Source organism: Filicampus tigris, chromosome 5, assembly GCF_054856515.1.
Source record: "Filicampus tigris isolate MCC_2025a chromosome 5, RoL_Ftig_1.0, whole genome shotgun sequence".
NCBI classification, from domain to species: domain Eukaryota; kingdom Metazoa; phylum Chordata; class Actinopteri; order Syngnathiformes; family Syngnathidae; genus Filicampus; species Filicampus tigris.
The window spans coordinates 24,988,673-25,012,548 of record NC_141221.1 but is presented as its reverse complement, the minus strand read 5'-3'; the positions used below and the strand labels follow the sequence as shown (position 1 = coordinate 25,012,548).

The window sequence follows — 23,876 nt, the reverse complement described above, 5'->3', positions numbered from 1 at the left end:
ATGCATATAGAAAAGACTTGAAACTGTATTGCAATGATCCATGCATCATAAAGGTGATGATCCAGAAACATTGAGACATGCTACTAGTTAATTTAATTACTCCCTGGTGAGGTGTTTGTGCTGCCTGTTTTCAAGTATTGTAATACCCAGAAAACTGTTTTGCGCTGCTGTTTTGACTGATCATTTGGTTGTCCTTGTGTTGCAGTCGATGGAGGCTGGAATGAATGGAGTGAATGGACCATATGCAGCAGCCAATGTGAAAGACAGAGAAGTCGAGAGTGTAACTCGCCAGCACCCAAACACAGAGGCAAGATGTGTGAAGGGAGCTCAGAGGCCACTGAGAACTGCACGGATGGGCAATGTACTCAGAGTAAGTCCTTTCTCACCGCTCAGCATGATTAGCTGTTATCTTCGCACATCTTTCCAGTCATTACCATCATCATCTTCCTATGCACTCCTGGCAAATATTCGGACTTGATTGGAGATGTGTGTTAGCGAAAACTATGTTGACATAAATGCCCAGAGCATAGTAACGGCAGCACTCATCCCGTAGGCTGTAAGATGTTTTTTTTACTGAGTCCAACCTTGGTGGAGTCCAACGCCTGAAAATGAGCTTAGTGTCAGCAATATGAGCCGAGCCCGTTTCAATCGTACAGTGAGCCAGTGAGCTGTATAAGCCAGGCCCATGCCAGGTACTTTTGCTGCACCCCAGAACACAGAAAATGGTTGAATGGCTATTCACAGAAGATGGTTATTCACTTGTTGGGCAAACCTGTGCGTCTCGTTCACCTGCAGTGTAGCCATCTTAATTTGGCTTGTTTGTTGAAACAAAATACGAACAAATAAATACAGTATAATAATAATAATAATAATAATAAAGGACTGACCTGAAATGTTCATACATGGTTCAAACGTAACGGCTTTCATTCTTTGGTAACTGCATATTGCATTCAGTGTGGACAGGCTCGTAGAAAAGCAGTATGCAACTCACCGCCTCTCTTAAATGGTACAAAGTCGTTTTTGGACTTGTGTTCCCCTTCTTTGAGGCAATTGCAAACCTCTGACTCTCACCGGTTTCATCTCTGATGCAAGGGGAGACAGCATCATCTGTGAACTCAACTGTCAGAGTAACTTCACTATAATAGTCACTTCATAGAGACTTGGACTTTAATCACCACTTTCCCTCCTCTTCATCTTATTCTATCTCTCTGTCTTTGCAGATCGAAAGCTGCTACATGACGTTAAACCTCAAAGTGAGTTCCTGGTGTTTTTTTTCCCTTCTTTATCTTCCCAACTTCCAACAGTAATTCACAGAATTCACGGGCTAGTGCAGGAACATTTCTACAGTGTGTGCAGTATTTACTTGATGGAATGAGAAACAAATTGCCAGCATTAAGTTCACCTTGATCTGAGCATCTTTGCTCTAACCCAGCAGGTGCTCCTTACATATTCCATCATTTTCAGTGCCCTGACTTTATGACAGCCACAACATCACAGCTGTGTTTCTACTTTGAGCTGGGAGATGTATTGGTTGTGACAAGAAGACATGTGTTATGTTGTCGTGGATTAATAGGCTTTAATTTTTTGGGGCAGACAAGTTAAATTGACCAATTTGCAGCGCCGTCCTTCTTCCTGTGGCTTTCAATCACTTGCATGAGTATGCCTGACTAAGTGATTGTCAGGTGTAAGTTTGACTGATTTCATTAGTGTGCTATCTCAGAATAAAAATTGTGAATACCCATTTCCTGAATGATGGAGTAGTGGTTACATTGTATGTGTGTGTACTCTAGCAGCTCTATTTTATTTATTAGCCTTTTATTTTCCTATGCAATGGATATCCTCTACCCGCGCAATCTCTAATTAGCTTCGTAGGTTTCCTATATATAGGTATTGGGTCTAAACCACTGTCTCAAGGGTATTGGGGTTATCATATTCCATGATTCAGTATAACATCCGACGAATTAAATTGGAAGCAGCTGTGCTCCAAAATCAATTGGGCTTGCTCCATCTTATCATTCTTTCCCCATTCTATATGGCTTCTCTAATATACTGTAGCTCTCTTGTGTGCGATTTACCTTTACAAGAGAAAAAATATGTCTCAACTGCTATTATTTGTGTGTGTGTTTGTGCACGTCTCTTTGTGTGTGTGCTAGGTATGGACAGTTCCAATGACGTGGCTCTGTATTCTGGCTTGGGAGCTGGTATAGTTGCTGTGGGCATACTGGTAGTGGCTATCATGCTGTACAGGAAGAACCAGAGCGAGTACGGCGTAGATGTCATTGATTCCTCTGCGCTTGCCGGAGGGTTTCAGTCTTTCAACTTCAAGACCACCAGACAAGGTGAGCGTGCACTGTCGGAACAAGTGGTGTAGTTGGACTCAATATCTGTCCTATAAGGTGTAATCTAGACTAGTGTAACACTTTAATACTTAGTATACAGATGCTGTAATTAACAAAGGAAATTTAATCTAATGTAAATGTAGGCTATCCTCAGAGAACTAATGTTCAGCTCAGGGAGGAAGTGGGAAAGATGTTTAAATCACAGACACGAGGCTTATGATGCAAAATGCAAGTGTAATAACCCAAAAACAGAAAAAAATATTTACAATGTTTATATGATCAATTAAATCCATAAATCTAGGATCCCTCTGATTGAGAGTCATTCGTAGCCACATACATGTGTCGGTGTAAGGGATGTTCAGTGTAAGTGCTTCAGTAGAATGTCTTAAAAGAAAGCCGGCTACTGCGCCTCCTACCACACTGCAGGACTATTGTAGTTGTTTGGAGTTCTTCAGGTTGGATTCTGTGATAGCTCACCATCAACTTCCTTGATATCAAGATAAGAATAGGAATAAGAACCTGGCCTGCATGAAAAAGGACCAATTAGAAACATTATTTAAGTTAAATATTTGACTTAAGTCAACCCAAACATATTTTTTTCAAGAATATGTTCTATGCAAGCCCAATACAGTGATCCCTCGCTACTTCGTGCTTCGACTTTCGCGCCATCAGTGTGTCACAGATTTTCAGAAGCATTCATAACAAATTAAAAAATGAAACACCACAGCCATATTGGCAGCCATTTTGCAGAAAGACGCATCGTTTCAAAGATATGAGGTGACTTTGTACGTACCCGCAGGCACTCATAAAAGGCACGTGATTGGTTTCCAGCGCTAGGTCGACCAACTAGAGCAAGTGGATTTATCCCGTGAGCTGACTAAGTGCGCATCATCTAGCCTCTCGCTAGTCTCATCCACGCTAGCAAACTAACAGCACTTTTGAACAACGTTCTGTTCGGAAACTCATAACATTATTCAAATGTGCCGTTCATTTAGTCAGAGTCAAGTCGGATAAGAGGATAGTACAGTACAACAGCTGTGTTTACAAGTTGTGAGCAGAGCGCGCTCTGCCTCCCGGCAAAGACGACGAGACATTGGCAAATAAAGTGCGAAAGTTTTTGTTAGTTTTGTCTTAAGTTTGTCTTAAAACAGCTTACCTTAACTAGAATCCCGTGTTGCATTTTATCCAAAGGACCTTGTTGATGTTATTGTGCAAAGATAAAGTCAAGTCAAGGTTTTTAAAAGAAGTAGAAGGAGGCAACGAAGTAGAAGCGGCAGCAACAGCAGCCGTTTTACTTTCGCTTTGCACAACAACGACGACGACAAACGTTTAAAAGTGCAGGATTGGACCTTTGGATAAAATACACTACGGCAATCTAGTTAAGGTAAGTCAATTTTATGATAAAAATAAAAACTTTAACGTAGTAATTAGCGAACGTTCCGTCGTAATCGTCCGCTGCCGCGGTTGAAGCTCACATTCCTCTCACAACCTGCAGCCTGGTATTTATTCTTAATTTATTGTATTAAGTTAAATTTATTGTATAACAAGTATTTAGAAGGGTGTGAACCATGTCGGGGGTTCGCAACGGCAAATCAGAGGCGTAAATCCCCCCCAAAATAAAACTTTAAAATACAAATAATAATAACAATAATAATAATAATAATAATGATAATAATAAGTCAGCCGCTACTTCGCAGTTTTTCCCTATTAACCACAATAAACGAGGGATCACTTTAGTTGAAACAAGGCATTCTGATTAATATTCCGTTTGTTGAATATGAGTTAAACAGCTCAATCCACCTGTTTATAGCCATTACTGTGGGCGGCCATTTTGTCACTTATTATTCCACAAACACAATATTTATCAGAATGTCTTGTATCAACTAGTGGGCCTGCTTGGAAATTATTCTTGAAAAAAAAAATCTTTGGGTTGACTTCCACTTTAATGTACGTACATCCAAAGTTCAAGTATTCATGAATGTGTTCTGCACCGTAATCAATAATCAATACGTTCCATACGTGTGCAGTCATCAGGTGTTAAATGGCAAACAAATGTCAGCTGCCAATTCAAATATTGAAATAAGCAAAAGCATAAATATTAAACCACAATAACTCAAAACCATTCAAAGGAAATAATAACATTGCGTAGATATTGGCATAAATAAAACTACCTCAGGACAAACATTGTTAGTGCTAGCTCCCAACAATCTCTGTCAGAGTCCCTTTCCACCAGGTAGGAAATTAGTGGATAACAGTTAGCATGCTAAAACAAGTTGAATGAGCTCGCTCACCAGTTCCCTCTTGGTTTTTCGTTTTTCCGGTTGTATGGGTAATGAGTAACTCAAATGATACAAGTCTGTGGTAGTGACACCTATCAGTTGACGGCATATCAGTCTGGTCAGAAAATTGGGCAAGAATAATGCTTTTAAAGGACTGAAAAATCGCCTACCGGCAACAGATCTGACCAAGACATCGACCACCCAGACATTTGCTGCTGCGTGCCTTGCGCCGTGATTGAAGGGAAATTACATCACCCAGAAAATGACATCAACGCCAGACGCGATACTCAAAACGAAATCATGTGATTATCACATGAAATGCAGAAAGAGGGAAAACGAAGGCAGCAACATTGGATCAGTAATAAAATATCAAGGCAATTTAATCATGTACCATTATGATATATCATATTTTATGTAATACATGTATATAATGAATGCATATATTACCGTGGTTACATGACCGTAACCGATGGCTAATTATTGAATTCAAAGGTAAGTATTGTATGTTCCCAGGCTGCACTCTAAAAACACTTGTGTCAAAAATAACTATTTTGGGGTTAAATTTGACCCAACTGTTGTGTTAAAAAAGGACCAACCCAGACTTGGGTCAATTTGAACCAAAAAAATGGGTTATTCAGTTTTAAGCCAACTTTTAGGGTTAATTGAGCACAACAAATTGGGTTATTCCATTTTGACCCAAAATTAAGGGTTAAATGAACACAAGAAATTGGGTCAAAACAATGCAAATAATTTAGTTATTCCACTATTTTATTTACTTATTTATTCATTTTATTTATAATGCTAAGGATACTGCCCCTTCCCCAAAAATGTATAACAAGTGAAAGTTAAAAAACTGTGTATTTATCTTCAGGCACATCACTCTTGATGTTGACATAATTTCAGCAACAATAACAGTAGGGGATGATGGGCTAAAAAAGGGCTCAATTAAGCCATGGATTTTAGTACGGCCCACTAGTCAGCCCTCACGCTTAGGACATGGTAACAAGGTAGGCAGCCAAATTTCATCCCAGCCTATGTGGTGATATCTCTATGTTAACATGGCAGGGCATTGTTTGTTGCGTGGTCCCCAGTCATGGTTTCATAAAGTAGAATGCATAGGTGTCTAGAATTTTGTTCAGCATGGTGGAAGTGAGAACAAATCTAAATGAAAAAATGATGTTTAGCATTGCGTCAAATTTTGTGTCATGGCGCTTTTTAGATATGAATTGAATGAATAAGACACCAACGGCAGTCTGCAAAGTGGTGTCAGTGTCAATCACTCTGATTGGCTGTCAGCCAAGAAATGCATATCAGTGCATGAGATAGATGAATTTGTAACATGGTATACAATTTATTTCAGTTCTTTAAGCCAAGCATTGCTTCCTTGCGGTCATCACCAGACAACTGTCTCACACTTTCACACGGACTGTGATGAGTTGTGGGTCCATCTTGAACAATGTGTTGAGATATATTGACCTCTTGAGGAGAGTTGCGCTCAACAGTTTTCAATCTCCAAGCAAGGTAACCAGAACCAGTCTGGTAATCATAGAAATGTTCCTGTGGATTATAGTAAACACATAAAGATAATATGGAACATTATTTGGAGAACGCACAGTTCTTGTGAAGTGTCACATCCTACAATGGCGGCACTCTTCCTCTTCCTGTCCAACACACACACGTTACAAACAACTTGTTTTCAAAAGATTACAATGTGTGAAGTACTTACCAAAGCAGTGTGATAAATGAAGAAATCCAAATGTCAAAAGTGTTGTTGACGTGACCACAATGCTGTGTGTCGACATGAGCAGTATGTCGGCGGCTGTCATGGCCGGCACTCATGCTTAATCAAAGTGTACATCTGGTACATGTGTATGGGCCTGTAAGGTTGATTTTTGACCCAACATAAAACATTACTCGCATGTAACCCAATATATAGTTAATTTGAACCAACAATTGGGTTAATTTATAAGAAATAACCCAGAATTTTGACTGAACACAAACAATCAAAAAATTGGGTTAATGAAGTAACCCAACTGTTTTTAGAGTGTGTAGAAATCAAATAGGAGTCCGTTTAAAGGTACTATAGGTAATGATCCCTATAACCCCTAAGGGCACCGTGATGTACCTGAATTTTATTTTTCTTACGTGCATCTTCAGCTTTGCACTGGCATAAGCCAGTTGCTCCAAAGTCACAAAAAGAAGAAAAGCATCATCATCAAAGCCCTTTGCAACAGGGCCTGCCTCCTGATTGATGGCATTTATCTGCATTGAGCAGTGTGCTGTGCAGGCCTCCCTATCTGCTTTGGATTTATACTTAAATAATCAGTGAAAGAACCTGTCCTTCTGTTTTGTCATATCTGCTCCCCTGTTATTGTTTAATGGGAGGTAATCCATTTCAGAGAGATGCACGCACCATGCCAAACCGCCCCCCACAGACCACACATTTGGTTGAGAGACAACCCATCTCTTCCAGGAGATTGCACTGGGCCAAACAGTTGATGGATAAATGTGTGGCATGTGAGACAGTTAACATCAGTTGGATTTTTGTCGCGCACAGCAATAAAGTATGTTAGAGGGTGACTGCTGAGGTTCCATCAAGCGTAGCAGCATTTGTGTTACTGTATCTGACATTTACAGGGCTATGTATCAATCACACTAGTACCGTTGTGCTTGTCTTAGAAGATGTTTTACCTCTCATCCAAGCAGCAAAGGCTAGACGGGACGGTTCTAGCTGAATGCCCACCTCTGCTAACGAATCATAATACGATATAACGTATCTTCTAAGGCAGGGGTGCCCAAGCCCAAGGCCAAGTCCAGTCGCCGAGATCCCCTATCCAGCCCGTTTGACATGTTTCCCTCCTCCAACACACCTGATTGAAATGGCCAAGCTCATTATCAGGCTCCTGACTGCACTTGGGAACCCCTGTTCTAAGGCAACGAGAACAGTCCAGTTGTGAGCAGTCCAATGTCCTGAGAATGAAATGACGTGGATGAATGAGAATATTTTTACAGGCGTACTGTACCTGGCACTTCTGGTTTAAAGCATATGATAGGCATAGAGGAAATGGGAAATCCACCCTTATGCACGCACTCGCTCTGATCTGAGGGGAAAAGTAAGGTTAGTGTGGGAGGTGGTGTGAGCCAGGTCATCACTCCTATTTAAATAGGCCAGCTCCCCCCAGAGCCTGCCTGCTGTGCCCTCCACTGGCCACAATCACTCCTTTCCATTTTCTACTCCATCAGCCAGGCGAAATGTGGAATGCTTCCACGTTTTCTTTTATTAAAACCCACATTTGCGCTGGAGAATGTTTTTAATGCATTTCCCAGTAGCCTCATTCTGCCATCAAAATGTACCACGCTTAGGAAAAACATAAAAGCAAACACCATTAATTACGTGGAAACCAGGATGTTTACTTAAAAGCTAAAAAAAACGTTTTAACAGTCCCTAAATACTTTCGGATGGCTCTTTGCTATCAGAGCAAATATAAGACCGTGTGCTGAATGAGTCTTTGGACCTAAACCTGTCTCTGCACATTTCTTCTCCCTGTGAGTGATTTTTAATCAGAGGCCCAATTCCAAACCTATCCCTCAAGGTATTCAACCTGAGGTACATTTCATTTACTTCTCTCGTCTCACCACTGCCATTCCATTTTCGCCGCAGCATTCTTAAAGATGCACACCCAAGCGATAATCAGATTGGTCTCCACTCGACCGGAGGGGAGAAATTCAACACTGATTGAATGTCAGCTGCAGAGGGCTAATGTCCACTTGACTGCAGGTCTGGCAAAGAAGTTGAAATATGCCACTGTCAGGTTTGGTGACACGAATAGACTCCTTAGAAATGATACTGTATTATGCATCTTTTATGTTTGCATGAAGCATCCGTCTTTTACGGAACAGAGGTACAGAATAGGTTCTTCTGTATTGTCTCATTCTTGATACCATGCATTATTAAATTTCTGTCGGAAAGCATGACAATCCTATTAGAATAAATGCGATATTACAAATATTCCGTTTGGAATCCCTACAAGTATTAAAACTGTACACTAAACAGGAACATACCTAGCTTTTTTTGCAAGATTGAAGATGAACAAATAATGAACATATACAGTATTATATTATAAAATACCAATTCAAATAAAAAAAACACCCATTCCCAAAGACATTCCATTTTGGAAATTGAGTGTGAAAAAACACCTGCCTCAAAATCACAAATCATCCCTCCAGTAGTTGATGAGTTCCACGAACATAAAACAACATTAGACTCCCACCTTGCAGCCCCCACCAGACAACAGCTGGGCATGAAGGACTCAGTGACTTCACAGTTATTTTGGCAGGGGGCACGGGCAGCTCAAGTCAGAGTCTGCCAGATCGATGCGGTGCAGTTGGCACCTTGTTTGGCCGCATCGTCACATCTAATGACCACAGATGAAGACTGCTCTGCAGGCTCTCGGGTGCACACTGGGCGCTCCCCTCATTTAAATAGCAGTCACCTAGACCCCTCTGGACCTCCCGCTGTCTCCCCCACTGTCCTTCAGTAGGTCAGCCGGGTGTCCAGAGGAGCTGACTGCAGCAGATGGATTATGGAGATCAAGCTGTGCGTGCTAGGTAATTAAATCTTACACTATCGCCATGGCTCCGAGCCCTGGACCTTCTGTCTAGGTTGTGTTCCCTTAACTCTGATGTGCTCGTTCCTTGCTTGGACATTTCATTCCAATTGGTGCTGGAGCTCCGCAGAGCATCTTCATAGGAGATTGGGATATGGACCTGAATTTATTCAGCTCAGTTTCAGTGCAAGAATGTAATATTCTCAGCAATGTATATTCTATGTGGGTATTAAGGTGAATTTCATGTCTCAAATTACTTTGCTTCTTTGTGTGTCATGGTTTTGTGTTGTTGATTGTTGTGTTTTTTTAGTGGTTGTTTGTTGAAGTTGGTAGTCAGAAATGCTAACGGAAGCCCGTTTAAAACAATAGTCGGACAAAATGGCGGATACATGAATGGAGGAAGGGTACCCCGGCTCTAGGCAGAAGGCGATAAACGGACCGCAAATTTTGAGTAAGATGCCCAACTCTGTTGGTTGATAGATTACAGCACATTTTAGCAAGCTAAAGTCACCATGGAAATATGCCCACTCGCAGGGGTGTCCAAACTCGGCCCTCAAGTACCGATGTCCTGCCTGTTTTCCATTTATCTCTGCTGCAACGCACCTGATGATTGTTATCAAGCTTCTTCAGCGCTTGCTAATGAGCTGATCATTTAAATCAGGTGTATTGCAGCAAGGAGAGCTGGAAAACAGGCAGGAAAGCGGCCCTTGAGGACCAGAGCTGCACACCCCTGCTAGGGTTGAAGGGATGAACTCACAACAGACTATATTTAGAGTCTTACAATTACAGGTTTATTTTGAACATGTGTAAAATAAAAGAAAATAACTGTTCACAAATCTGGTATATTTATAATGTTTGATAATGATATAGTTCCAATTTGAATCAAGAGTGACATTTGCCTAATCTTGAACAATACATTACAGTTTGATTTATACATTCACAGCACAGTAACGTGGGTACAGGACAGTGCAAATGATTTTCATTGAATTTTAATCTTCATTATAGACAGGATTATGACATATCATTACATTTGGTGACTAGTGACAAATGGCAGTATATTAAACAGCAAATTCAAAGTGTGATAATGTAACGAACAGTACGTTAACCTGATGTTATATTGTTGCAGTTTTTGTAGAATAAGAGCAATAGATTTCTATTCAAAATTCAATTAGTAGACGTCTGGTTGAACCTGCTACTTTGTAACTACATAAGGCAGAAGAATGCTTCTCCGCTTTCTTCATTGACACTTTGCAATAGATGCTGTGATTGTTTTGAGCAGGAGGTGAGTAGTGGGCACATTTTAGAATAAACTGATGGTAAAAGTTAAGTTTTTATTTATTTTTTTAAGTGCTGCTGATCGACGTCGTTGAAAGCTTGAGTGCTACACGAGGCAACCAGACATTTGATGCTCAGCTGGTGACTTATCGGGAATTTATCTTTCTACCCCCCTCCAAAATCCCACACGGAAAGCAATGCACGTTTAAAGTTTACGATGTTTACTGATCGGCGGCTTTGTCTGTCTTCCATCTTTGCAGGAAACCCCCTGCTTCTCAACTCCTCTATTCCACCAGACTTAACTGTGGGACGCACTTACAGCACATCCTTGTGCTTCCAGGATGGCGCAGACAAAGAGCTTTTTGACCCCTTGCCAGACATAAAGGCAAAAGTGCAGAGCTCATTTATGGTCTATGGTGTGGCAGAGCAGGCGGAGTTCCACGCCAAAGCACCTGTTGAGACCTTCCCACGGGACCTGAGCCTGGATTATTGCAGCTCAATAGATGGATGCAAGAAAGGTCTACTCACCTTCAATGGACCATTGAGCACCAGTAAAGACAGACTGAGAACCACTGGTGTGTTTGGTCAGCCTGGAGGACGACTGGTGCTGCCCGACACTGGTTAGTAGATACATTAAAAGCATACACTGAGTTTGTTGATGTTGGTGACTGTATTTTTCAGTAAGATGGTGCAACACCGTACCGACATCTCACTGTCAGGAGATTTATAAATGAGCATGCGCCAAACAGATGTAGTGTCGCGCTTGATAAGACGACCAGGTATTCTGCAAGCAGCCTGCTTGGTCACTAGACCAAACTGTTTGTGACTTCATTTTATAGAGCAAGGTTTATGTCCGCCAACTTCCTGCAACCCTGAATAAGCTGTTGCACCACTCAAGCAGTATGCATGATCACCTTGTACTCTGCCTCTCGCCCAAAGTCATTTGGGATAGGCTCCAGTACACCCATGACCCTAGTGCAGGGGTCAGCAACCTTTTGCAGTAAAAGAGCCATTTCGACTCGGTGTCCACGAAAAAGAAAGCATTGGGAGCCGCAAACACTTTTTTACATTAATCCCCCCAAAAAACGCTAGCTTGTTTGAGTTCCTAGGCACCGCATTGTTCAAGTTGTATAATAACTTATATTGCTATGGCACACTCACGTCCACATAATCTACCCACAAAATACATTCAATTGGTAATTTGACTCTTGAATTGATTAAAAGAGTACAAAAACCAAGCCGGCGACATCCGAGTACTTCAAAGTCTGTACTCATGTGAAGCTCCCATCATGCCCCCAGCCTGTGAAACGTCAAACTAGCAAACACGCTTGCCCAATACAATACATCTTCATTTTGGCTACAAATTCTTGACAAAACGCCTTCTTTCAGGTTTAAAACCATGAGTGATGCAGTAAATAAAACAATGCGCAAACAAACTGCCTCCAAGGTGCATATTAAAATGAAATGGAGACTTACCTCACGACGCACGTGAGTGGGGTCTTTTTGCAGCGAAGCATCTCATTGATCCATATTAAACAAACAAGCCAACGTAACCCAGCGAACCTTACCATTTTCACTGGTTATTGTAAAAAAAAAAAAAGCCGCATTCAGCAGACCGCTGACACGTCATTGTGTCGCACACCCCTCCAGCCATGAAAGTGTGCTTTATTTGAGCATTTGCTCTTTAAATTGGCTAGAATTGTATAGAAATTACAGACAAAGTAGGGACGGACCGTTACAATCGATTTGTGATTTAAAAAAAAAAAAAAAAAAGAATTTCACCATATTTGGACGTCCAAGATTTTCGGCCGACAGTGACTATATAATTGTATTAATATTAATATTTCGAGGTCACAATCTTACAATTTACAACTACAATTGAACAAACAAACACAAATAAAATACTTTATTCAGATATTGTGCAGTTTTGGTGTCGCCTGCTGACACACATCGTCAAGGGCTGTCAAACTTCTCTGAAGAAGTTCAATGCTGATCACCAAGATTGCTCAAGGTCTGCAGAAAGAAGTTAAAAACTTTGACTTAATAAGGAGACATGATGCACATTTTTGAGACAAATAACATACACTTCATCCTACACTTAGTATAATTGATTTTCCTGAGCCACAGAGCCACAACATAAGTATGAAAGAGCCGCATGCGGCTCCGGAGCCGCAGGTTGCCGACCCCTGCCCTAGTGAGTCTAAGCGGGACAGAGAATTAATGGATGGATGGATGGCTGGATAGGTATTTGAAGACAGTTGCTGAATATGTGCAAAGACTGGAGTGTGTAGTGCTGAGTTTTGGAGATATAGCATTGAACTGTTTTGTTTTGTTTTGTTTTGGGAGCAGCATGGCTCAGGGATAGAGTGGTCCTCTCCCAAGCCAGACGTTGTGGGTTCAATACCCGGCCTTTGTGGGCATGTCGAAGTGTCCTTGAGTAAGATACTGAACCCACAACTGCTCCTGATGCTGTGCTATCAGTAGGTGAATGCAAACACTGTGTGAAGCACTTTCATTGCCTTCATATGTGGAAAAGCGCTATACTACTGAAAGACCATTTGTTTTCACACAGTAAATCTCGTAGAGTACATTTTATTCTAAAAATACTTTATTTGATCCCAGTAAACCGAGTAAAATTTGAGAGTTTAAATTATTCTGCGTAAAATTCCCAGACAAAATTTTATGCTGAATTTTACACTGAATATTTTACTCTCAAATTTTACTCGGTTTAATGAGAGCAAATGTAGTCTTTTTAGAGTAAATTGTACTCTACGAAATGTATTTTACAATTTCCCTGATTTCTTAGGGGTGTGACTAAAACGATGCCCAGTGATGCACTTCGGCATCTGGCGTAAATTGGGTGACCAGTCAAGGCGCTGTCCTATTCTGCTCTCAGGCTCTACTCCTCGTCATCGGATATTAGACACAGAAAAGAAGAGAAAAGTCTATATTCCGAAAATTTAATCTAAAAGCTACATGTACACAGTATAGTGCAGAGCTCTGTGGAGATACATCTTTCATATTGAAGTGATGACGAAAATGCATTGTCGGGTTTTTTCTTTTGTTTTTTGTTTGTTTGTCAACATTTTTGTGAGGTGGCCCAAGTGTTGTGGGAAGTGAAGAATGTTTGGAAGGGTGTGAAACGTGTTCAGAAGAACAGCACAATTTAAACCTTGAATTAGGGGTGGGCGGTATGACGGTATTAGATCGTTAAGCGGTTTAACGTGTTCACGATCTGATAAAGCAGAAAGATTGTTTGATCGTCTACATGGCACATTCCAAACAGTTTAGCTCTATGGCGGCGCAAAGCCGGTGACGACCAACCAATCACAGCACGCACAGTGCACTGTACGTAACACTCCCCGCCTCCCTGTTTGTTTGTATAGCGGGGAGCTATAACAGAAAGTCACCACGAAGCAGAGTTGGTCCCGAAAAGAAACTCAGCATCCACAGTGTCAATTTGTTTAGGCTTTTCCTCGGAGGAGAAAGCGCAAACCAGTTGTTTGCAAAGTTTGCAGGGACTCAGTTCGGACGTCAGCGCCGACAGCGAAAGCAAACGGAGATCAGACACATGGTCGCCAGAGGCAGCCGCTAGCTCCAAGCTAACACAACTCACGGTAATACAGCCATTTAACAAGAGCACTCCATATGAAAAAACAAGCAAGCAATGTAAAGAAGTAACCGAGGCAGTGACTTGTCAACTTGCTGAAGACATGATTCCCATTAAAATAGTGGAAAACGAGGGCTTTAAAAGACTCTCCAAAGTACTAGACCTGCGAGCCGTGTTTTTCATGTTTAGATTATGTTACCGCCTATGTTTACATTCACTGCACATTTTGATAAAAATTGTCACTATTCAAATTAAAACCTGTTCGGAAAGCTTAGCTGACTTAAAATGTCATTTTTTTTCTTTTAGAGTTTTATACATATTTTAACTATGTTTTATATGTTTACCATGAGGAAAATGGTCAGAAATGTGCAAATTAGTCTTTAAAAAAAGATGTAAAAAAAAGAATCATGATAAAATCGTGATCATGATTTTATTTTTTAAAAATCGTGATCTGATATTTTTGCCAGATCACTCACCCCTACGGCTTGAATCAAACTCTTGTTGAATGTAAACAGCTGACCTTTAACACAAAGTACATGTTGAGCAGTGATGAACTCAGAAAGAGGGTGCCCATCTGGCTCAGCAAAAATAAAAAGAGAGAGAGAGAGAGATTTGTTATCTGCAACACTAACCATGCCAAGCAACTTGCCAGGTGTGAAAAACACATTTTACATTTGCTTGTTCTCCCCAAAAAATTTACCTCATTTATCTGTGCTAATCATAAACTTAACTATTAAAGTTAATCCTAATACTACATAATATATTGCACTAGTATATAGGCATATAGAGAGAGCAAGTTAACCTTCAGAAATATACTTACCGGTACTTACTTCAGAAATATACTTACCGGTACTTGCTCTGCATGTCACAGTAGCTGCTATGGTCCCCCATTGCTTGCTGCCAGGGCAAGTAGCTTTTTATGTTTTCGCAATCAAGCAGAGGTCAAGCTGTCAACATGTCCAGCTCTAAAGATATGCATAGACTTACAATTACCAAGTGTTTTCAAATTCTCACTCAAACTGTGCCGACTGAGTGACAACTTTTACAGTGTACATTTGCGGTTTTGTGCTATTAAAAACTGGAGAAAGTTTTTGGTATGTTGCAGCATTTGCTTGACTTTGGACGCACACTTATATTGACAGGAACATTTTCCAAAACAAACAAGAAATAGATTGGCTCCCCTTGCACTTGAACTGTCTGTACATCATACAGTGGACCCCCACTATTTGTGGGGGATAGGAACTGGGCCGGCCCGTGAATAATCTGCATATAATTAATTGATGGCCATTGAAATGCATTTGGAAGACATATATGAGTGGAACCTCTAGTTACAAACTTAAGTGGTTCCGTAAGCCCATTTGTAACTATAAATGTTCATAAATTGTGGTATTATTTCCCATTGAAATGAATGTACCGTGAAATGCAATTAATCTGTTTCAACCCCCAAATTAAGTTAATTTTACATTGTAAAAAAGTAAATATAATGGCATATAGAAACAAGTGAAAACGCACACTATTATGAAGAAATATAACACTTTAAAAACATAACTATTTATTGCTTATTAACTTTACCAGAGGAGGGAAAAGGGTAAAGAGGACTATAGCTCCTAATTGAAAAAGTCTTCTTCCATAATAACATGGACTACGTTTACATGCGTCCAATAAACCTTTTAAAACCAGAATATTGGCAGTATTCAGGTTTTTAAGAGCCATTTAAACGTGCATTTTTAAAATTCCGAATATCATGCCTGGGTTATTACATTTCCAACCCGAATATGTGCGCATGCATACGGCAATCGGAATATCCCGAATGCACGGGACAGTTTGCGCATTCTCAACTGCAAGGAAACTTGGTCTTTGTAGTACAGGAAGTGCTTGTATGCATGGTGTTTGGCGCACACTCCACCGGAAATAAACTTTTAGTGATTAAACAAAACATGGGCAAAGCTAGAGAAAGTACAACACCATGCTTTTAAAGCGAGGAGGAAACCATCTGCTTCATTCTTGCGGTGAGTCACATGAATGTAATGTGCATTCATTCAACTTGTCCGCTTCTGGCATCTGTGATTGGATGCATGTATTGCACATAGGTGCAACTTCCGACCTTGCGACACGGGGACGGCTAGTTGACGTGATTACACTGACATTAACCATTCATTCTCTTAATAAAAATTACGCTACATTTTTAAAAAATGCAACACCGATTTGTGATTGGATGATCATTAATGCGGAATTGGAACTTCTGCCTAGATATGCAACAGCTTCCGCCTTCCATGGTGGGGGGATATCACTAGTTTTCAGAACACAGCAATGCGTTATGCACTTGCCAATGATGGTTACACAGCGCGAGAAGAAATACAATATCCATCCATTCATCCAGACAGGTTTGTATATCAATAATTGTCTGTAAATAGAAGTAATGTTTCTGTGAAAATGTTGTACCTAACCCGAATTGTACGTAAAAAAGAGTATTCCACACACGCTGGGCTTTCTGAGCACGCCGGCTGCCTGCTGGCACATCGTCAAGGGCTGTCAAACGCCTCTGAAGAAGGCGAATGCTGATCACTGAAATTGCACAAGGTCTGAAGAAGGAAGTTAAAAACTTTGACTTACTAAGAAGACATGACGTTTTTGAGACAAACGACATACTGTAACGAATTGGGTTATCTGTATTGTGGTGACGTTTGTTTTTTTCTAAGTTGTGTTGTTTCCAAGGTTCCTGAATGCATCACACGACTCGTTGGATGGGAGGGATGTGCGAATAAGGAATGAGTGGACAGTGAGAAGGACGCAGAGATCCGTGTGTACTTAGGACGAAACTATTGTTGCACAGTAGTTGGAATAATACAAAGGCAGCTGTGATGGAGTAATAAAAAGGGAGATAAGCAAGCCACGGTTGACGTCGTGTCTTTGGGAGACGTTACAATACACATCAACTGGACACTTATAATTTATTTTCCCAAGCCACGCAGAGCAGCAACATAAGGATGAAAGAGCCACAGGTTGCCCACCGCTGATCTAGAAAGATAAAGAGATACCGTGAATACCTTCTGCCGCACTATCTAGTGTGGTAGGCCCCAAAGGTGCAAATACTGCACACTTCCCCCCATACACATTGCACCAAACCAACACACCAAAGACATTGAACTACTACGGACTTATGTTTTATTTTATACCCCATGAACTTTGGACTTATACTCGTACTCGCCTTTTAGACTTTGCTGGACTTTCGACAAAACTTCTAAATGCGTATTGGTGATTGTTGTGGATAATTTTCTGCACAACGGCATTTCCAATTGAAATGTATACAGCTCTGTTAGAAATTGATCTAAAACTTGTTATTGATAATTGAAACTTAGGTATTTCTAATTGTATTCCAAAGTACAAAGTAATTTATGATAAATAATTACAAATTATCCTTCATAAGTGTTAAAAAAGGGAAATGCAAAAAGTCACGGAAAGCCAAGACAACACTTAGAATTTATCAATAATCAAACAGCAATCCAGCACCTTGTCAGTGCAAATCAGATGGTTCAGTTCTAATTGATGGCCTACAAAAAGGTTTTATTGCCAAGGTGTGAGTAAAGACACATCTCATACTGGGCAAGAGTGAAGAGCTGTCGCAAGACTATCGCAAACTAATTGTTGCAAAACACAAAGATTGCAATGGTTACAGGCGCATATCCAGGCATCTGAATGTTCCAGTGAGCACGGTTGGGCCAAAATACGTAAGTGGAAAGCCAATCATACCACCATAAATTTGCCTCGAACAGGTGCTCCCCACATGATTTGTGACAGAGGAGTGCAAAGAATAATCAGATGAGTTGTCTAAGAGCCAAGGACCACCTATGGAGAGCTTCAAAAAGACCTGCAATTAGCAGGTACTGTTGTCACAAAGAAAACAGTGAGTAATGCACTCCGCCGCCTGTATGCACGCTCACCATGCAAGACCCCACTGCATTTGGACAAGCCAGTTAAATACTGGGAGAATATAGTCTGTGCTGATGAGAGCAGAATTGAGCTGTTTGGATGCCATAATGCACACCATGTTTGGAGGAGAAATGGCACTGCACATCACCCTAAAAACACCATACCAACAGTGAAATTCGGCGGTGGAAACATGATGGTGTGGGGGTTCTTTTCAGCAAATGGTACTGGTAAACTTCACATCATAGAAGGAAAGATGAATGGGCAAATGTACCGAGACATTCTTGACGAATATCTGCTGCCATCTACGAGGATGATGAAAATATACTGCCAAGGAAACTTGAAAAATTGTTTGCAAAGAAAAAAAATAAAGCTGCTCAAATGGCGCAGCCAATCACCCGACTTGAATCGAATTGAAAATCTATGGAAAGAACTGAAACGCAAGGTCCATGAAAGAACCCCACGGAACCTTCAAGATTTGAAGACTGCTTGTTTGGAGGAATGGGCGAAAATCACACCAGAGCAATGCGTGCGTCTTGTTTCTTCATACAAGAGGCTTCTTGAAGCTGTCATTGCAAACAAATGATTTTGTACAAAGTATTGCATAAATATCAGTTGACGTATTCAACATCTGGGAAAAATTTCATGTCAATCATACCTTTATATATTTATAAATATATTGAGTGAAAAAATAGTGACGTGTTAAATACTTATTTCAGCCGCTCTGTGTGTGTGTGTGTATGTATACCTATATATATATATATATATATATACATATATATATATATATATATATACATATATATATATATATATAGGCGGCACGGTGGTCGACTGGTTAGCACGTCTGCCTCACAGTTCAGAGGTCGTGGGTTCGATCCCGGCTCCGGCCTCCCTGTGTGGAGTTTGCATGTTCTCCCCGTGCCTGCGCGGGTTTTCTCCGGGCACTCCGGTTTCCTCCCACATTCCAAAAACATGCATGGTAAGTTGATTGGATACTCTAAAATTGCCCCTAGGTGTGATTGTGAGTGCGGATGTTTGCCTCTGTGTGCCCTGCGATTGGCTGGCAACCAGTTCAGGGTGTCCCCCGCCTACTGCCCAAAGACAGCTGGGATAGGCTCCAGCATGCCCCGTGACCCTTGTGAGGAGAAGCGGTACAGATAATGGATGGATATATATATATATATATATATATACCTGGGTGTTCATCTGAACAATAAACTGGACTGGAGCGACAACACAAACGCTCTCGATAGGAAGGGTCAGAGCAGACTCTTCCTACTCGGGAGACTGAGGTCCTTTGGGGTTCAGGGGACACTCCTCAGGAACTTTTATGACTCGTGGTTGCATAGGTCATTTTCCAGGGAGTGGTCTCCTGGGCAGGCGGCGTCTCGGTCCGGGACAAGAAGAGGCTTGACAAACTGCGACGGACATTAGTGCAATTGTGTAGTTCTGCACCTGACCTTATATTGTGCAATACTCAACATTCCCAACTACTCGTGTTTTTACTCTTATCCAATGATCCATCCATCCATTATCTGTACCGCTTCTCCTCACAAGGGTCGCGGGGCGTGCTGGAGCCTATCCCAGCTGTCTTTGGGCAGTAGGCTGGGGACACCCTGAACTGGTTGCCAGCCAATCGCAGGGCACACAGAGACAAACATCCACACTCACAATCACACCTAGGGGCAATTTAGAGTATCCAATCAACTTACCATGCATGTTTTTGGAATGTGGGAGGAAACCGGAGTGCCCGGAGAAAACCCACGCAGGCACGGGGAGAACATGCAAACTCCACACAGGGAGGCCGGAGCCGGGATCGAACCCACGACCTCTGAACTGTGAGGCGGACGTGCTAACCAGTCGACCACCGTGCCGCCCTTATCCAATGATGTTCCTTATATTTCACTGCAGCACTGTCACTTCATGTATTTTTTGCTCTGTACTATGTACAGGCTAAATAAGTGTTTCTTCATACTTTATATATAGATGTATGTTGGTGTGTATATACATACACATTTACGTTAGTGCGTATATTTACATTGGTTTTTGATTCTGAATGTTTGCTGTTAATGTTATACATTAACGGCTACATTATGCCGCCGTCTCTGTGAGACCTATATCTTTGTTGCTGTAACTATGAAAATTTCCCCACTGTGGGATCAAAAAAGGCCTTCTTATTCTTATTCTTATGCAGCCCAAACTGATCTAGACCTGCCCAGGCATCAACTCATTACTGAGTCTCCAACCAGGTGGCGATCCCGCCAAGCCATGATAGAACGTGTCCTGGAACAAGAGAGTGCCATAGCACGAGTCCTTGGGTTTGACAAAAAAAACAGGCACCTTCTCCCCTCCAAGCAAACCATCGAGGTTTTGGAGTCAGTGAACAAAGCCGTCAAACGACTGCAAAAATTCACTGATGCACTGTCTGGGACAAGTTAAGCGACTGTCTCTTTCATAAAAGCCACAGACGACGACACAGGTCTCACCAAAAAATCAAAAGGAACATTCTGAATTATATGACTGAAAATTATAGTGTCCCTGTCAAAAACAAACTCCTGGGCATTGCCTCACTCATGGTTCCCAGGTTCCGCACAGCATACATCAACCCTGATAAGGTCGAGCACATTAAGGAGGGAGCAATCACGGAGCTTCTGACCCTGGTGCCCAGTGAGCCTAGCAGAGCTGTGCAGGTAAGCCAGGAAGAAGAAGAAGAGGGAGCTGCAGCAGGTCCACGTGCAGCTCAACCCGGTCCTGTGCAAAAGAGGAAGAGGCCCTTGTCCAGCTTCTTCCAGAAGAAGGGGCCACAGTCCTTATCACAGGAAGAGAGAATCAGAACGGAGCTGGCAACCTACCTGTTGATTCCTGAAGTAAGCGAGGATGCAGATCCACTTAAGTGGTGGAAGGGACATGGAGAAAACTTCCCGAGCCTCAGCAAGCTAGCCAAGAAATACCTATCAATCCCTGCAACAAGTGTCCCATCTGAGAGGCTCTTTAGTGTTGGGGGTGGCATACTGACATGCCACAGGGCATCGCTCAACCCAGATTCCGTCGACAGACTTGTGTTCCTCTCACGAAACTTTAAGCCCGCCTATCTGAACTTGCCTAACTGAGGCTGACAGGCAGACTGACTTGCTGACAGACTGGACGGTTTACAGACTGACTTGACTGACTGTAGGTTATTTATTTTGCAAAAGTTAATGGTTTGCACTTTATTTATTCCTTTTTTGGTTTATGAAGAGCAGAGAGACCTGACGTCTATTATAAAGATGAGATTCTCATAATCCCAAGAGTCCATTCTGTTTGTTACCTTCACTGGCATTAGGGACACATGTGTTTTTTTCAGACAAGGTGATTGTCACCTGGCATATTGTTATTATTGAGTGACAGTTTTGCACTAATCATTGATTTATGTCTACGTAAGACAAGAGAGAAAGGTGAAGCCACCTTGAGCCTGGCTGCCTACCTACCTCACCTGACTGACTCACTGACTGGCTGACTTGATTCACTGACTAGCTGGTTGGCAAAATGACTTGCTGACAGACTGTTTGGTTTGCAGACTGACTGACTGGCTTCTCTCATGTTTGATTTCGTTTCAGATGGTATATGCACTTTCTTCTTTCATTTTCAATTTAATTACCGGTAAGAACAGATCTGAAGTCTGTTGTATAAGTAAAATGCTGTTAATCCCAATGGATTGTTCTGTGTGTATTAAGTTAAATTCACTGGCATTTTGACAAAGAAAGAAAGAAAGAAAAAATAAGTTTAAATAAAAGACATTCAAAATACTTTATTTTTCATTTTTTGTATTTTACAAAGAAATTGTAATCGTAATATCGGGTTTGAGAGAAAATAATCGGAATTTTCTTTTTAGGCAAAATCAAACAGCCCTAGTTGCAGGTAATGTGCATCTCTCATCATCAATTTTACTGTATCAGGCTTTTCATGTCGTGTTTTTCATTTATTTGAATGTACGTGCACGAGCCCATTGTTCAGCGCTGCCACCATTTGAGTTTTTACGTAGTCACGTTCTGCTACATGTGATACATTCAGGGACACTCTGTAAATGAGATTTAATTTTTTTTTTTCTCTTTTACTGTAAATAGTTGTAGAATTGTATTCCCAGTAAGGTTGTCGTTTGTAATAGAATGTTCTGGTTAAAACACTATACGATCACACTTTTTGTAATAAAGACTTTATTTAATTTTTCTTATGAGATCAGATATAATTTGTTTATATCTTAAATTCAGAGCTGCGAGGAGTGCACAGTGATGACTATCACAGAATGAATGTGACTTCACCATTGTTCCCACCATACTGTGTTGCAGTGTTGCAATAAAGGAACATCTCAAATCCACCTGAGTGTCCGTGGTTTGTTGAAGCGACAGCGACGTGGGACTGCAAATTGCCACACTCAGAAGTGGTGGCTCGTCACATATATATATATATATATATATATATATATATATATATATATATATATATATATATATATATATATATATATATATATATATATATATATGCCTACATACACACACACACACACAGAGCGGCTGAAATAAGTATTTAACATGTCACTATTTTTTCACTCAATATATTTATACATATACATATACATCCATCCATTATCTGTACCGCTTATCCTCACAAGGGTCGCGGGGCGTGCTGGAGCCTATCCCAGCTGTCTTTGGGCAGTAGGCGGGGGACACCCTGAATTGGTTGCCAGCCAATCGCAGGGCACACAAAGACAAACAGCCGCACTCACAATCACACCTAGGGGCAATTTAGAGTATCCAATCAACTTACCATGCATGTTTTTGGAATGTGGGAGGAAACCGGAGTACCCGGAGGAAACCCACGCAGGCACGGGGAGAACATGCAAACTCCACACAGGGAGGCCGGAGCCGGGATCGAACCCACGACCTCTGAACTGTGAGGCGGACGTGCTAACCAGTCGGCCACTGTGCCGCCTATACATATACATATATATATATATATATATATATATATATATATATATATATATATATATATATATATATATATATATATACATATACATATACATATATACATACATATACATATATATATATATATATATATATACATATACATATATACATATACACATATACACATATACATATTTTTATATATATATACACACACATTAAAGCGAACCTGTGTTTTGAATCATCTGTTAAATCTCAAGGTTCGAAGCGTGTTCGTTTCTGAGAAAGGACTACGATTACGACGACGTGTTAAAACTAAGCCAACCAATTTATTCCTGACAGAGGAGTCTATACATACTTCAGAGCTCTGGGTCACCCACTACGCCTATCTTAGCCTTAGCAGAGATGGTGTAGACCGGAACAACACGATTCTATTTCAAGACCCAGCCTTTATACAATGCATCAAAAGTGAAGGTGTAAAGATGTCTTTGTCTGGTTGGTCCAGAGTCCACTGACGTCCTTGTTGTCATGCAGAATGATGGTCGTTGCCATGGCCTCAGTTGAAGGTGGTAGACTTGTGGTTTTGCAGAACTGCTTCACAGTTATTTCCAACTGATGTTTCTTGTAACCTGCATCTGCACTCTACAGGAAACTCGCAAGCAGTACATTTTCACACCTCCTCTTCACTTTACTTCAGCTTTATTGCAAGACAGCATTATTGTTTAAGCAGAGCTGGGCACTTGACCCTTTTTTGCCCGTCCGGCCGCGACCCTCCACCCTTGACTTGGGTACCCTTCCGGCCACGACCCCCCGGCCAAATTCATAAACATTGTCGGGCCCCGCCCCGTTCCGACCCCCGCAAAAAAAAAAAAACATGCATG

General features: G+C 41.2%; 1 protein-coding gene and 1 pseudogene across 2 annotated transcripts in view; both read left to right on the top strand.

Moving 5' to 3' along the window:
- Window positions 1-23,876, top strand: part of unc5db (unc-5 netrin receptor Db) — a 278,526-nt gene that overhangs the window by 189,505 nt on the left and 65,145 nt on the right. For both annotated transcript variants that reach the window (XM_086030435.1, XM_086030436.1), the window contains exons 7-10: window positions 206-370; window positions 1,221-1,253; window positions 2,154-2,339; window positions 10,761-11,120. In XM_086030435.1, the coding sequence (XP_085886561.1) occupies window positions 206-370; window positions 1,221-1,253; window positions 2,154-2,339; window positions 10,761-11,120 (744 nt within the window). The remainder of the gene's footprint in view (window positions 1-205; window positions 371-1,220; window positions 1,254-2,153; window positions 2,340-10,760; window positions 11,121-23,876) is intronic.
- On the top strand, window positions 19,947-21,150 carry LOC147147919 (E3 SUMO-protein ligase ZBED1-like; annotated as a pseudogene).